We start from the raw sequence: 16421 nt of genomic DNA, 5'->3' as shown, positions 1-16421 counted from the left end.
TTGGATACTTGGGTTAAATGAAATATGTTATTAAAATTGGTTTCACCAGCTTCTCTTCCTGCGTGTTAACGTGGCTGCTAGAACACATGGAATCATTCCTGAGGCTGTGGCTGTTTCCATTGGATGGTGCTGCTCTAGGCCAGCTGTGCGCCCAAAGCCTGCTTGATCCTCTGCCAGGTCCCTGCAGAAGCAGCAGCCTGCCCTTCCGAGAGCTAATTTATCCCTCTGGGACCTTGCCTCCTCCTGAACCCTGTAAAGGCATTACTTGTGCTAATCTAAAACCCCCGGGACATTTATACAACCCCAAGGAGTGAATCAGTGTTTCACCTTATCTTCCTTCTTTCTAGCAAAATAACATGGCTCCTTTCAGGGAACTCTGGAGTCAAGTTGCTGAATGACAAGGGTTGGTGCCAAGTCACAGCAGGCTCCCTCTGGGAGCGGGGGAGACTAAATATAATGAGCTGCCTTGACTTGGATTTGAAGGATTAAGGACGAAGTAATGAAAGTATTTTGTTCCTGTCTCTCCCTATACTCTGAAATGAAAGAGAAGTAAAATGTAAACGGGTCTTTTACCTTTTCAAAGTTAGCATTACTCTGTAATGCTGAAGATTTGCCTTTACATAGACTTGAAAATAGGAATGAAATAAGCTTAGTGAAACTTCTGTGGGGAATCTTTGCGGGAAGTAGGCTTTGTAAATCCTATATTCAGGGCTCTCTGCATTGCTTTATGAGCTTTGAAAATGCCTTAAAATAAGTCAATAAAATCACGATGAGGAACATTATTGCAAACCTTCATTATATTCTCTTTATACTGAGGCAAAAAATATGTTTTAATTATTTTGCCTAAAACTATGAGAGAATAAGGAGAAATGAGACACTTTGCTTGTAATTAGCCAAATGAAGAAGTAGAGTCGTTGGTTTTGCCTAAGTGAGGGCCCGCTGTGGAAAACAGTCCTTATAGAAGCCTGGTTTGTGGCTCAGCTGCCTTCTTCCCCCATTTTCTTCCCTCCAATAAAGTGGTAAGAGTCCGGTTGGAGTCTTTGTCCCTAGACAGCAATGAAATGAGGTAGAGGAGCAGGAGGCAGGCCCCCTGACACGGGTCCCCTGCCTGCACGTGGTGCTTGCTCGAACCCACCCACCAAACACACAGCTGGGGCTCTCCTCCATGCCAGCCTCTGAGTTAAAAAACAAACAAACAAACAAAATAAACTGAAAAAAAAAACCTGTTGCCATGGAGTCGATTCCGACTCATAACAACCCTACAGGACAGAGTAGAACTGCCCCATAGAGTTTCTAAGGAGCGGCTCGTAGATTTGAACTGCTGACCTTTTGATCAGCAGCTGAGCTCTTAACCACTGAGCCATCAGGCCCCGGAAATTAGAGGGGAAGAAACACCAACCAGAGACTCAACCACAAGTCCCTGCCTTCCTACCTTTGGAAAAGCCGTGGAGTAGTAGGCTTTTGAATACTTTGGTCCAATGTAAGTTATAAAGCAATACAGTCTAATTCACTTTAGTCTAATTGCTGACATTTTCACGTAATTTCCTTCTTATTAGTGACTTGATTCTAACAAAACACTGGTAAAGCCATGTGTAAGGAACCCTTGTAGTGCAGTAGTTAAGTGCTCAACTGCTAACCAAAAGGTCAGTGATGGGAACCCACCAGCCTCTCTGCGGGAGAGAAAAGACCTGGTCATCTGCTCCCGTAAAGATTACAGCCTAGAAAACCCTATGGGGCAATTCTACTCTGTCATACAGGGTTGCTAGGAGTTGGAATTGACTAATGGCAAACAACAACAACAAAGCCAAGCACGGACTTCTTTCAATGTGTGCACTAAAAGGAAGCTGTTAAAATATCAAGACTGAAGGATTCCTGAGAATGACACTATTTTCTATGTTTAAGAGTTCATAACCTGCCATTTGACCTTATCCTCAGAGCGCAGAGGCACTTCAAACTGCAACATTCATAGCATTTTAAATGTCTGGACAATGAACATGGCATTTCATTATTCTAAAACTTCTCTAGCTTATAGACCAATAATATTACTCAAAATTCAGCATGTACTTACAGGAAAAAGACTGAAAACAAAATTCATGAAGTCCAGCGACCTGTAAGAAGACGGTAACATTGTCACTGACCTGCTGACCTGCTGCGGCCTCACACATTTCTGAGATCTTTGGCTCCTTCCGCCTCGGGCAGCGATTAGCCAACCACTAGCCAGAATTTGTGTCTGGCTGAACATCAGTCAGTTGCAGGGGTCATAAGCTTCCTATGTTGACACTGAAGTACTTTTTATTACTATTATACTAGGAATAATGTCATGGTAATAATTGCACTATAATGATTATGAAACTACCAATCTCTATGCATTCGAATAGCCAGCACAGAAGACGTTCATTCTGTGGACAGGATCCACCCCTTCCCTTCTGGAAGAGTTGGGGGAAGCTGTGGGCGTCCTACAGGCTACTCTGATCTTTTTCTTTTTTATATGCAAAGCTGCAGATGTATATTCAAGGCAGACATAATGGATCATTGAGATTCTGTTTGAAAATTCAAAGTTACAGTCTAAGCATAACCATACCTAAATTCACAGGGGAAAATAAACACAAAACAACAAATTGAGAGGGACTTTCCAGGTTTTCAGATGTCTACAATGTCATTAGAAAAAAAAGGAAAAAGATTTCCCTTTTCAACCTCCAAAGAAGCTTAAAACTTAAGGGAAATAAATAAAGTACAAGTAAGACATGGTTCCAAGGGAGGCTTGGAGATAGAGGGTGTGCTTAACTGCATCCCCTAAAAATGACACTATTGATCATATGTGACCACGACCAGTGGTGATCTCGGTCAGCTAAGAGATTGTCAGTTCTTTAGTGCTTAGATACTCCAGAACTTTCCAGCCTATCAGAATGGGTCAATCTTTTTCTTTTCAAGATTGTTCTGTTGAAAAACGTGATGGGGTAAGTGGATGCCCTAAATTAGACGTGTGATACAGGCCCCAAGGGCAGCGGCCACATCTGTACTATTTGGGGCACTGAGAATGGACATGAAGGTGTCTGGACGGAAAGGAAGCTGGGTGGGTGACCTGGTGGACACTGGGGGTTTGCTGCCCAGCACCCATGCCTCCTCTTTCCAGCAGCTGCCCTGGGTGGCTGGTGTCCACTTCTCCCCTCTCAGAACATGTATTTGGGGAAACTCCAGCCCTGCATGTAGGGTGGAGCATGATGCGTGGCTGACTAATTTGGCCAACGGATGGCACTTCCTGACCATAGCCGCTGGCTTAAAAAGAAGATACAGTCCAGTCAGGCACAAGGGGACTCTGGGGAGGGTTGAGCCCAAAGCAGGCTGCCCTCCTCCTAAATTGGACTGGCAGGAGGGGGGATTTGCAAAGTATAGGAGCTGTCCTGGCCCCAGGAGGGGGATATTCCTTTGAGAACAGGGCCAACTACAGACAGGCAGAGCTGAGAGGTAGCCAGAGAAATTGGGCCCTGGACTTGATTATCTAAGGCCTGAATCAAGTCATATTTAAAATTAGTCTCACTACTGGTCTTCTCCTCAGTTATATGAGGCAAAAAGTCCATGTTTTCAAAACATACCAGGCTCATGAATAGGTAGACTCGACACTGTGAAAATGTGATCTACTCAAAGCGACCTACAAATACAGTGCAAGTCCAATCCAAATACCAATAACATTCTTTAACAAGATGGAAAAACTAATCATAAACTTTATATGGAAAGGAAAGAGGCCTCAGATAAGTAAGCATTATTGAAGAAGAAGAATGAAATAGGAGGCCTTGCACTATCTGACCTCAGATCCTACTAGACAGCTACAGTAGTCAAAACAGCCTGGTACTGGTACAACAACAGATACATTGACCAATGGAACAGAATTGAGAACCCAGATGTAAATCCATCCATCTGATTTTCAACAAAGTCCCAAAGTGCATTTAATGGGGAAAAGACGGTCTTTTTAAACAAATGGCACTGGCAAAACTGGATGACCATCTATAAAAAAAAAAAATGCAACAGGATGCATACCTCATACCATACACAAAAACTAATTCAAAATGGATCAAAGACGAAATATAAAATGAAAAACTATAAAGATAATGGAAGAAAAAATAGGGACAACTCTTGGGGCCCTCTTAATATATGGAATATATAGGACACAGTCATAAGTAACAATACACAAAACTCAGAAGATAAGCTAGATAACAGAAAACTTCTAAAAATTAAACACTTAGGCTCATCAAAAGTAACTTCACAAAAAGAGTAGAAAGAGATCCTATAGGCTGGGAATACATTTTTGGCTATGACATATTCGACAAAGGTCTAATCTCTAGAATCTAAAGAAAAATCCAACACCTCTACAACAAAAAGACAAATAATCCAATTAAAAAATGGGCAAATGATATGAACAGACACTTCACCAAAGAAGACATTCGAGCAACTAACAGACACATGAAGAAATGCTTGAGATCACTAGCCATTAGAGAAATGCAAATCAAAACTACAATGAGATACCATCTTACCATGGCATTACTGGCAGGAATCAATAAAACAGAAAATAACGAATGTTGGAGAGGCCATGGGGAGAATGAAACTGTTATGCAAAATGGTGCAATCATTTGCAAAAATGATATGGCATTTCCTTATAAAGCTAGAAATACTATACACTCCAGCAATCCCACTTTTAGGAACACATTCTAGAGAAATAAGACCTCTCACGTGAAGAGACGTATGCATACCCATGTTCACTGCAGCATTATTCATATAGCGAAAACACGAAAACAACCTAAGTGCCCATCAAAGGATGAATGGATAAAAAAACTATGGTACAAACATTTTTTTTTTTCACAAACATACAATGGAATACTATACAACGATAAAGAACAATGATCAATCTATGAAACATCTCTCAACATGGATGAATCTGTAGGGCATTAGACTGAGTGAAATACATCAATCACAAAAAGACAAATACTATATGGGACCCCTATTATAAAAACTCATGAAGAGGTTGACACACAGGAACAATCTTAGATGGTTACCAGGTAGGAGAGGGGTAGGGAGGGAAAAACACTAACTAGACAATAGATAAATGGTAACTTTGGTGAAGGGTAAGACAGTATACAATACTGGGGAAGCCAGCACAACTTGTACAAGGCAAGGTCATAGAAGCTTCATAGACACATCCAAACTCCCTAAAGGACTGAGTTACAGGCCTGAAGGCTATGGACCATGGTCTTGGAGGACATCTAGATCAATTGGCATAACACAGTTTATAAAGAAAATATTCTACATCCTGCTTTGGTGAGTAGCATCTGGGGCTCTAAAAGCTTGTGAACGGCCATCTAAGATATGTCTACTGGTCCAACCCCACCTGGAGCAAGGGAGAATGAAGAAAACCAAAGACGCAAGGGAAAGATTGGTCCAAAGGACTAATGGACCACAACTACCACAGCCTCCATCAGACTGAGTTCAGCACAACTAGATGGTGCTTGGTGACTACCACCAACTATTTTGACAGGATCATGAGAGAGGGTCCCAGACAGACCTGGAGAAAAATGTAGACAAAATTCAAGCTCACAGAAAAAGACTAGACTTACTGATCTGACAGGTGCTGGAGAATCCCCAACAGTATGGCCCCTGACACCCTTTTAACTCAGTACTGAAGTCACTCCTGAGATTCACCCTTCAGACAAAGATTAGGTAGGCCTACAAAACAAATCCCTTAAGCATTTGTCATACTGTAGGGCCTTGCGTATTGCTGTGATGCTCAAAGCTATGCCACCGGTATTCAAATAGTAGAGGGTCACCTATGGTGGACAGGTTTCAGTTGAGTTTCCAGATTAAGACAGACTAGGAAGAAGGACCCGGGAGTCTACTTCTGAAAAGAATTAGCCAGTAAAAACCTTATGAATAGCAGTGGAACATAGTCTGATATAGTACCAGAAGATGAGCCCCTCAGGTTAGAAGGCACTCAAAAGACTGGGGAAGAGCTGCCTCCTCAAAGTAGAGTTGACCATAAAGACGTGGAAAGAGTCAAGCTTTCAGGACTTTTGTTTGCTGACGTGACACGACTCAAAATAAGTAGAAACAGCTGCAAACATCCATTAATAATCAGAACGTGGAATGTAAAAAGTATGAATACAGGAAAATTGGAAAGCATCAAAAATGAAATGAAACACATAAACATTGATATCTTAGGCATTAGTGAGCTGAAATAGACTGGTACTGGCCATTCGGAATTGGACAATCATATAGTCTACTATGCCGGGAATGACAACTTGAAGAGGAATCGTTTTGCATTCCTCGTCAAAAAAAAATTTCAAGATCTACTCCAAAGTACAACGCTGTCAGTGATAGGATAATATCCATACACCTACAAGGAAGACGAGTTAATATGACTATTATTCAAATTTATGCACCAACCACTAAGGCCAAAGGTGAAGAAATTGAAGATTTTAATCAGCTGCTGCAGTCTGAAACTAATTGAACATGCAATCAGGATGCATTGATAATTACTGGTAATTGGAATGCAAAAGTTGGCAACAAACAAGAAGGACTGGTAGTTGGAAAATATGGCCTTGGTGATAGAAACAATGCTGGAGATCAAATGATGGAATTTTGCAAGACCAATGACTTCTTCATTTCAAATACCTTTTTTCACGAACATAAATGGCAACTACACACATGGACCTCGCCAGATGGAACACACAGGAATCAAATTGACTACATCTGTGGAAAGAGACAATGGAAAAGCTCAATATCATTGGTCAAAACAAGGCCAGGGACTGACTGTGGAACAGACCATCAACTGCTCATACGCAAGTTCGAGTTGAAGCTGAAGAAAATTAGAACAAGTCCATGAGAGCCAAAGTATGACCTTGAGTGTATCCCACCTGAATTTAGAGACCATCTCGAGAACAGATTTGATGTGCTGAACACTAATGACTGAAGACCAGATGAGTTATGGAATGATATCAAGGACATCACACATAAAGAAAGCAAAAGGTCATTAAAAAGACAGGAAAGAAAGAAAAGACCAAAATGGATATGAGAAGAGACTCTGAAACTTGCTCTTGAACGTTGAGTAGCCAAAGCAAATGGAAGAAATGATGAAGTAAAAGAGCTGAACGGAAGATTTCGAAGAGTGGCTGGGAAAGACAAACTAAAGAATTGTAATGACGTGTGCAAAGACCTGGAGATACAAAACCAAAACGGAAGAACACCCTCGGCATTTCTCAAGCTGAAAGAACTGAAGAAAAATTCAAGGTTCGAATTGCAATATTGAAGGATTCTATGGAGAAAATATTAAACGACACAGGAAGCATCAAAAGAAGATGGAAGGAATATACAGAGTCACTACACCAAAAAGAATGGCCAACATTCAACCATTTCAGGAGGTAGCATATGATCAGGAACCAATGGTACTGAAGGAAGAAGTCCAAGCTACACTGAAGGCACTGGTGAAAAACAAGGCTTCAGGAATTGCCAGAATACCAACTGAGATGTTTCAACAAATGGATGCAGCACTGGAAGTGCTCACTCCTCTATGCCAAGAAATTTGGAAGACAGCTACCTGGCCAACTGAGTGGAAGAGATCCATATTCATGCCAATTCCCAAGAAAGGTGACTTAACCAAATTTGGAAATTATTTAACAATATCATTAATATCACATGCAAATAAAATTTTGCTGATGATCATTCAAAAGAGGCTGCAGCAAGCAGTACATGGGCAGGGAACTGCCAGAAATTCAAGCTGGATTCAGAAAAGGATATGGAATCAGGGATATCATTGCTGATGACATATGGATCCTGGTTGAAAGCAGAGAATACCAGAAAGATGTTTACCTTTGTTTTATTGACTATGCACAGGCATTTGACTGTGTGAATCATAACAAATTATGGATAACATTGTGAAGAATGGAAATTCCAGAACACTTAATCGTGCTCATGTGAAACCTGTACATAAATCAAGAGGCAGTCATTTGAATAGAACAAGGGGATACTGTGTAGTTTAAGGTAAGGTGTGTGTCAGGGTTGTATCCTTTCACCATACTATTCAGTCTGTATGCTGAGCAAATAATCCAAGAAGCTGAACTATATGAAGAACTCTGCATCGGGATTGGAGCTTCCTCCAACTGGCAATAGGCAGATGACACAACCTTCCTTGTTGAAAGTAAAGAGGACTTGAAGCACTTACTGATGAAAATCAAAGACCACAGCCTTCAGTATGAATTACACCTCAACATAAAGAAAACAAAAATCCTCACAACTGGACCAAAAAGCAACATCATGATAAATGGAGAAAAGATTGAAGTTGTCAAGGATTCCATTTTACTTGGACCCACAATGAACACCCATGGAACCAGCACTCAAGAAATCAAATCACACATTGTAGTGGGCAAGTGTGTTGCAAAAGACCTCTTTTTAAAGTGTTAAAAAGCAAAGACGTCACCTTGAAGACTAAGATGTGCCTGACCCAAGCCATGGTGTTTTCAATCGCCTCATATGAATGTGAAAGCTGGACAATGAATAAGGAAGACTGAAGAAGAATTGATGCCTTTGAATTGTGGGGTTGGTGAAGAATATTGAATATACCATGGACTGCCAAAAGAACCAACAAATCTGTCTTGGAAGAAGTACAACCAGAATGCTCCTTAGAAACAAGGATGGTGTGACTATGTCTTGTGTACTTTGGACATGTTATCAGGAGGGATCAGTCCCTGGAGAAGGACATCATGCTTGGTAAAGCAGAGGGTCAGCAAAAAAGAAGAAGACCCTCAAGGAGATGGACTGACACAGTGGCTGCAACAATGAGCTCAAGCATAACAAGGATAGTGAAGATGGCACAGGACCGGGCAGTGCTTTGTTTTTTTGTACATAGGGTCACTATGAGTTGGAGCTGACTCGACAGCACCTAATAACAACGACAACATAAAATGAACAATAATACATGTAGATACTAGATGGGCAAGCCAGCCCAGGGGCAGGGATGAGAAAGCAGGACCACCCACCCACTGCCGTCAAGGCAATTCCAACAAATAGCGACCCTGCAGGACAGAGTAGAACTGCCCCATAGAGTTTCCAAGGAGGGGACAGGAAAACTGGATGAATGGAAATGGGGAACTTAAGTTCGAGAAGGAGAGCGTGTTGACAAGACTTGGGGCTGGCAAACAATGTCACCAAACAATATGTGTATTAATTGTTTAATGGGAAACTAATCTGCTCTGTAAACCTTCACCTAAACCATGAAAAAAAACCCAAAAAAACTCCATGTTTTGAAAGCCAGTTTGGGTTGCATTTATGTCACTGGGAACCAAAAGACTCCAGATGTGCAGCAACTCAAATTCAGTCTCCGCCAAATGCAAATTTTACAGGGTGGGGAGCGGTGTGTGGCTTTGTGAGTGGTAACTTTTCCAGACCTCCAGCTGCTGCATAGGTGAACCAGAGCCTGCAACTCTCTTGCCTAGTTCTGTGAGCCTGACCCAAATTTTATGGTCCATATTTTTTTTTAATCTTTGGGAGGACACCCTGGTGGTGTAGTGGTTAAGTGCTATGGCTGCCGACCAAAAGGTCAGCAGTTCAAATCCACCAGGCGTTCCCTGGAAACCCTATGGTGCAGTTCTACTCTATCCTATAGGGTCGCTATGAGTCAGAATTGACTTGACTGCTATGGGTTTGGTTTTTTTGATTTTAATCTTTGGGAATGGGGCCCAGGAATTTGTGTTCTTAAAAAATTGCCCCAGGAGATTATGATGTGTAGCCAGGTTTGGAAACTGTTGGCTCTGCAAGATAAAAATGTCAGGCCACCTCTGCCATAAGGGTCTTAACATACTAGAAAACCTGGTCAGAACTTGCCTTGCTTCATGTTTCTCATCAATACAAAAGAGCTGAATACAAAAAGCTGCTGATGGTCCCCTGTAGGTGGGGCGGAAGTTGCATATCTCCTCCGGCAGTGAGACAGAAGCTGAACTCTGGATGCTGACCTCATGTTCCACCTCCTTACCAACGGAAATCTTGATGAGTTTTTCTATGTCCTAGAGCAAGGAGAGATAAGAACCAAATGGAAACACCACTCATTTTCTCCAATTTAATGGGCTGGGAGTTGCATCATCCCTACCTTACAGTAGGGTAGGTGTGAATGTCTCACCTGGAACAACTCACCCTGATGAACCAGGCCTAATTTTAAGGAGCCGTTCTTAATGAGATACTCAGAATTTACAAGATGATTAAAACAAGTTCTTACATGAAGGCCAGGAAACACACAGTTTTACTTGACCTTTGTTACAGGATCCATAGTTTAATTTAACCACATCACTGGAGAGCAATTAGAGCATGGTTATATACACATTCCATAAGCAAAATACCTCTTTCCCCAAGAGAGTTTTCATTGTGATTTTGTGAAAAAAGAATTTTTGGATCTTGGAGCTGCCCAGGTGGTTCCAGGACTAAGTTTGGTGGTGAGGTGGAGACCAGAAAGAGTCTAATTGCCACAGCCACCTGGAGTCCACACTGAGCCCAGTCTGTCCTCATCTGGGGGGCATCAAAGAAGGTGCTATGATTAAGTTAGAGGAAAATGATTCATTCTGAGATACCACCCCAAACTTGAATCTGTACCAGGAGGAAGCAGCTCCTGGACCTAATAAATTATATACAACACATGAAGGTATGTTAATGAGGATATGACTGAGCACATGACATACACAGTTGGAGAAATTTACAGCACGTTCTTCCCCTCCAAAATGCTTTTCCCTTTGGGCAATGGGACACAGAGAGAAAACTGTACTTACTAAATTTGTTGTAAATAACTGATGTAGAGAATATAACTTTGAGTCTAAGTCGTACAGGGGATATAGGATAAAGAATTGATCACACTGGAGTACAAGTTAATCAGGGGCAGCTTTAGGGAGAAGGTCTTCAAGAAGGTGGTAGAAATAAACCAGCAGAAGAGAGCCATGGGGAGTCTGAACCATGTGAGGTCAACTGGCAGCATACACAGGCCCTCTCAACCCTTACCTCCATGTCACTACCATATTCACTTTGACTTGTCGATGGAGGTTCCTCAGTCACAATTTCTTCGGCACGGTTTTCCTTCAATGACAACGGCGAGACAAAAGAATTAATCAACACCACAGCAGTTCAAGCTCAGGTTCTGAAGCAAGCTGCCTGGGTTCAAATCCTGACTCTGCTGCTTACTGATAGTGTGACATGGGGAAAGTTATGCAGTCTCAGTTTCCTTATGTGTGAAAAGGGATAATAACAATGTCTACTGTGTGAGGTTGTTATGATGATAAAATAAAGACAGACAGATGATAGATAGATGATAGGTAGGTAGGTAGGTATGCTTAGCACAGTGCCGATACTGCCTCAGTTCGCTGTAGATGTTCATTATTCTATTATTCTTGTTCTTCTGTGTAACTTGAAAGCTGTACTTTTTTTTTAAAATAGGCTTATTGAGGTATAACTGATACACAACAAACTACATATATTTAAAGAGTATATATAATTTATATTACATACTTTATACATAAATACTTTTTGAAAAGTTTGACTTCTGTATGCATCCATGAAAATATGACCACGATAAAGACAATGAACATATCCACCACTCTTGTCAAAGTGATTTTGGCTATTTTAGGTCCTTCCCATTTCCATGTGAATTCTGGAACCAGTTTTTCCATTTTTACAGAAGTTCCTGTGGGAACTTCCTTTGCCATTGGATTGAATTTATAGATCAATTTGGGAAGAACTGGCATCTCAACAATATTGTCTTCCAACCCACGTACACAGTGTATCTCTCCATTTATTTAGTACTTTAATTTCTCTCAGAAATATTTTGCAGTGTGTAGTGTACAGGCAAAATCTTTTGTCAGATTTCTCTCTATTTCATACACCTGTACTATTGTAAATGGTATTTATTTTCTTTCTGTTGCTGCTCCTTGATATTATACAGAGATATAATTGATTTTTACATATTAATTTTATATATATTTAGTAACCTTGCTAAATTCTCTTATTAGCTTTTTTTTAAGATTCATCAGATTTCCTACATAGACAAGCACGTTATCTGTGATTAACGGATGGTTTTAATTCTTTCTTTTCAATTTGAGTGCCTTTTACTTCTTTTCCTTCCCTTTTTGAGCTGACTCGAACCGCCAGTACAATTCTGAACAAAAGTAGTGAGAGCAGGTACCCTTGTCTTATTCTGACCTTAGGGGGAAAACATTCCGTTTTTTACCATTAAGTATGATGTCTAGAGGTTTTTCATAGATGACCTTCATCAAGTTGAGAAAGTTCTCTTCTATTTCTAGTTTTCTGAGAGTTTTTATGAGGAATAAAGGTGCAATTTTCAAATGTTTTTTCTGCATCTATAATACAAACATGTGGCTTTCTTTTTGAGTTTGTTAACATGGTGAATTACATCAATGGATTTTTACATGTTACGCCAATCTTGTATTCCCAGGATAACCCTCACTTAGCTGTGATATATTGTTCTTTTTATGTATAGTTGGGTTCAATTTGCTAAAATTTTCTGATATATGAATTTGACGAGCTTTGGTACAGTTTTCTTCATGTTTTTTTGCTTGGGTGTGTTGAGATTCTTGTACCTGTGGATTTATTCATCAAATTTGGAAATTTTTCAGTCATTCTTTCTTCACATATTTCATCTGTCCCAACCTTTCTCTCCTCTTCTTTGGGGACTCAAATTATACATCTATTAAGTGCTTTAAGTTTTCCCACAACTCACTAGTGCACTGATTTTTTCTTAATTCTCATTTTTCTCTGTTCACTAATCTTTTCTTCTACAATATATAATGTCATTAATCATATCCAGTGTATTTTTCACCTTATACATTGTAGTTTTTATCTCTAGAAGCCTGATTTGGGGTCTTTTTGAATATTCTGTCTCTCCTTAACTTTTGGAAAACATGGAATATAGTTATAATAAGTATTTTAATGCTCTTGTCCATTAATTCTAACATCTGTCTCAGATTTGGGTTGATTTCAATTAATTGATTGACCTCCATTTTATGGGCCATATATACTTGGTTTCTTGAATGCCCAGTGATTTTTTATCAGGTTCCAAGCATTGTAAATTTCATCTAGTTGCATTCTGGACAATTTTTTATTCCTAAAAATCCCCTTAAGCTTTGTTCTGGGACTCATTTAAGTTACCTGGAAACAGCTTGGCCCTTTTGGTTCTTGCTTTAGAGATTTGTTAGAACTACAGGGATAGTCTGTCTAGAGCTAATCATTTCCTACTCCTAAGGCTAGACTATTCTGGGTGCTCGCCTGAAGCCTTGTGAACCGTGAGGTTTCCCAGCCTGGCTGGTGGAGAAAGGCACTGCTCCTGGCCTCGGAGGAGCACTGGGCACTGTTAACTCTAATCCTTTTGAGTGGACCTTTCCTTGGCCTGACCTCAAGTGCTTTCCTCACCCACATACACTGCTGAGTACTCAGCTGAATACTCAAGAGTGTCTTCTGTTGGTTCCTGAGTCCTCTCCCTCTGAAGCTCTCTCCTCTGGTCTCTCCTCAGTCCTGTAGACTTCAGTGGCTTTGGTCGCCGTGGACTTACAGATCTGACTCCTCGACTTGGGGAGTCCACTGGACTCCCACTGGTTTCTCCCTCCCTATGCTGTGGTCTGAAACCTCTCTCAGCTCTCAGGCATCTCTGTCCTTTGTAGCCTAGTGATCAATGTCTTGAAAACTGTTGTTTCATATATTTTGCTACTTTTTGATTGTTTCAGGCAGGAGGGCAAATCCAGTCTGTTACTCCATCTTTGCCAGAAGTGAAAGACCCTTTGCTAAATCTTGATTTTTTAATTAATTACATTTATCAGCTTCATTTCCCTCATTCTAATCCATGCTGTACAACTTGCCTTAAAGAGCTCAGGTGTTCCCTCAGTCCTCTCCTCTGACATGTTCTCCATTCTTCTCTTCATGTACTAAATTTGGGGCCTCTTCTCTTACTTGCCATCCTGAAATTTTCTTGAAGAACAGGGCTGTGTTCTGGTCTCATGGGTACCCTCAGCACCAAGCAGAGTACCTGGCCTGGTGAATGCCCTCAGCACCTAGCAGAGTGCCTTGTCTGATGAGTGCCCTCAGCACCTAACAGAGGGCCCTCAGCACCTAGCAGAGTGCCTCTCTGATGAGTACCCTCAGCACCTAGCAGAGTACCCTCAGCACCTAGCATAGTACCTGGCCTGGTGAGTGCCCTCAGCACCTAGCAGAGTGCCTGGCCTGGTGAGTGCTCTCAGCACTGAGCAGAGTGCTCTCAGCACCTAGCAGAGTTCTCTCAGCACTGAGCAGGGTGCCCTCAGTACTGAGAAGAGTTCTCTCAGCACCTAGCAGAGTGCCCTCAGCACCTAGCAGAGGACCCTCAGCACCTAGCAGAGGACCCTCAGCACCTACCAGGATGCCCTACGTACCTAACAGAGTGCCTGGCCTGGTGAGTACCCAACCTCCTTGTAGAGAACAAGGAACACTTGGAATGTGACCTCTGACCAGCTACAGGTTGAATTTTTTTGTGGTTTTGGGGATCAGAATGCAGAGACGATATGAAAATCAGTGCAATCAGGTGACCTAGAGCTAAGGCTCCATCCCACCTCATTAGCCCATTTCCCAAGATTTTCTTTGCTTGAGTACATAGACAAAATTAATTAAAAAAAAAAAAATTTTTTTTTGCTGAGGTAAAAATGAAGACAACAGAGAAAAGAGGCCTGGAATCCTGGAAGAAACAGCAATGCACCTGCACTATCCTGGACTAAGAAATGGGTCCTACAAAAGAAAAACAGGAAAGAACACAAATAACCCAAATAAAAAATGAAATGGGGGACATCACAACAGACCCAACAGAAATAAAAAGATCACAACAGAGTACTATGAAGAACTATACTCCAACAAATTTGAAAAGCTAGAAATGGACAAATTTTTAGAAACATGCTACCTACCCAAACTAACACAAAATGATGTTGAAAATCTGAACAGACCCATAACAAGAGAAGAGATTGAAAAGGTAATTTAAAAAAAAAAAAAACCTCCCAACAACAAGAACAAAAAAGTTCTGGCCTGGATGGCTTCACTGGAGAATTCTACCAAACATTCAGAGAAGAGCTTACACCACTACTACTCAAACTATTTCAGAATGTAGAAAAGGAAGGCATAGTTCCAAATTCATTCTATGAAGCGAGCATAAGCCTGACACCACAAAAAAAGAAATTACAGACCGATATCTCTCATGAATATAGATACAAAAATTCTCGACAAAATTCTAGCCAGTAGAATTCAGCATCATATATAAAAAATAATACACCACGGCCAAGTGGGAGTCATACCAGGTATGCAAGGATGGTTTAACATTAGACAATCAATCAACATAATCCACCACATAAATAAAACAAAAGAATCACATGATCATCTCAGTTGATACAGAAAAGGCATTCGACGAAGTCCAAGACCCATTCCTGATAAAAAAAAAAAAGTCTCAATAAAATAGGTATAGAGGGGAAATTCTGCAACATAATAAAGGGCATCTTATACAAAACCAACAGCCAACATCATTCTTAATGGAGAGAGGCTGAAAACATTCCCCTTCAGACAGAAACAAGACAAGAATGCCCTTTATCACCACTCCTATTTAACATTGTGCTAGAAGTCCTAGCTAGAGCATTAAGACAAGAAAAAGAAATAAAGGGCATCCAAATTGGTAAGGAAGAATTAAAACTGTCCCTATTTGCAGATGATATGATACTATGCATAGAAAACTTAAAAGATTCCATGAGGAAACTCTTGGAACTAATAGAAAGATTCAGCAAAGTAGCAAGATACAAGATAAACATAAAAAATCAGTCGGATTCCTATACATCAATAAAGAGAATTATGAAAAGGAAATCAGAAAAATAATACCATTTATAATAGCCCCTAAAAAAATAAAATACTTAGGAATAAATCTAAACAGGGTTGTAAAAGATCTATATGAAGAAAACTACAAAACACTACTGCAAGAAACCAAGAGAAATCTACATAAATGGAAAAACATATCATATTCATGGATAGGTAGACTCAACATTGTAAAAATGACAATCCTACCAAAAGCAATCTCCAAATACAATGCAATCCCGATCCAAATACCAACAACATTCTTTAAAGAGATGGAAAACTAATCATTAACTTTACATGGAAAGGAAAGAGGCTCCACATAAGTAAAGCACTATTGAAGAAGAAGAATAAAGTAGGAGGACTTGCACTACGTGACTTCAGAACCTACTAGACAGCTATCGTAGTCAAAACAGCCTGGAACCGGTACAGTGACAGATATATTAACCAATGGAACAGAGTTGAGAACCCAGATATAAATCCATCCACCTATGGTCACCTGATCTTCGAGAAGGGTCCAAAGTCCATCAAATGGGTAA

General features: G+C 40.6%; 1 protein-coding gene across 3 annotated transcripts in view; it reads right to left on the bottom strand.

Moving 5' to 3' along the window:
* CFAP61 (cilia and flagella associated protein 61) overlaps positions 1 to 16421 on the bottom strand; it is a 419682-nt gene that overhangs the window by 279960 nt on the left and 123301 nt on the right. For all 3 annotated transcript variants that reach the window (XM_049868785.1, XM_049868786.1, XM_049868787.1), the window contains 3 exons: positions 11023 to 11097; positions 9865 to 10043; positions 2069 to 2108 (listed from right to left, as the gene is read on the bottom strand). In XM_049868785.1, coding sequence (XP_049724742.1) covers positions 2069 to 2108; positions 9865 to 10043; positions 11023 to 11097 — 294 coding nt within the window. The remainder of the gene's footprint in view (positions 1 to 2068; positions 2109 to 9864; positions 10044 to 11022; positions 11098 to 16421) is intronic.

Source organism: Elephas maximus, chromosome 25 (genome assembly GCF_024166365.1).
Source record: "Elephas maximus indicus isolate mEleMax1 chromosome 25, mEleMax1 primary haplotype, whole genome shotgun sequence".
NCBI classification, from domain to species: domain Eukaryota; kingdom Metazoa; phylum Chordata; class Mammalia; order Proboscidea; family Elephantidae; genus Elephas; species Elephas maximus.
This window is presented reverse-complemented; position numbering and strand designations above follow the sequence as displayed.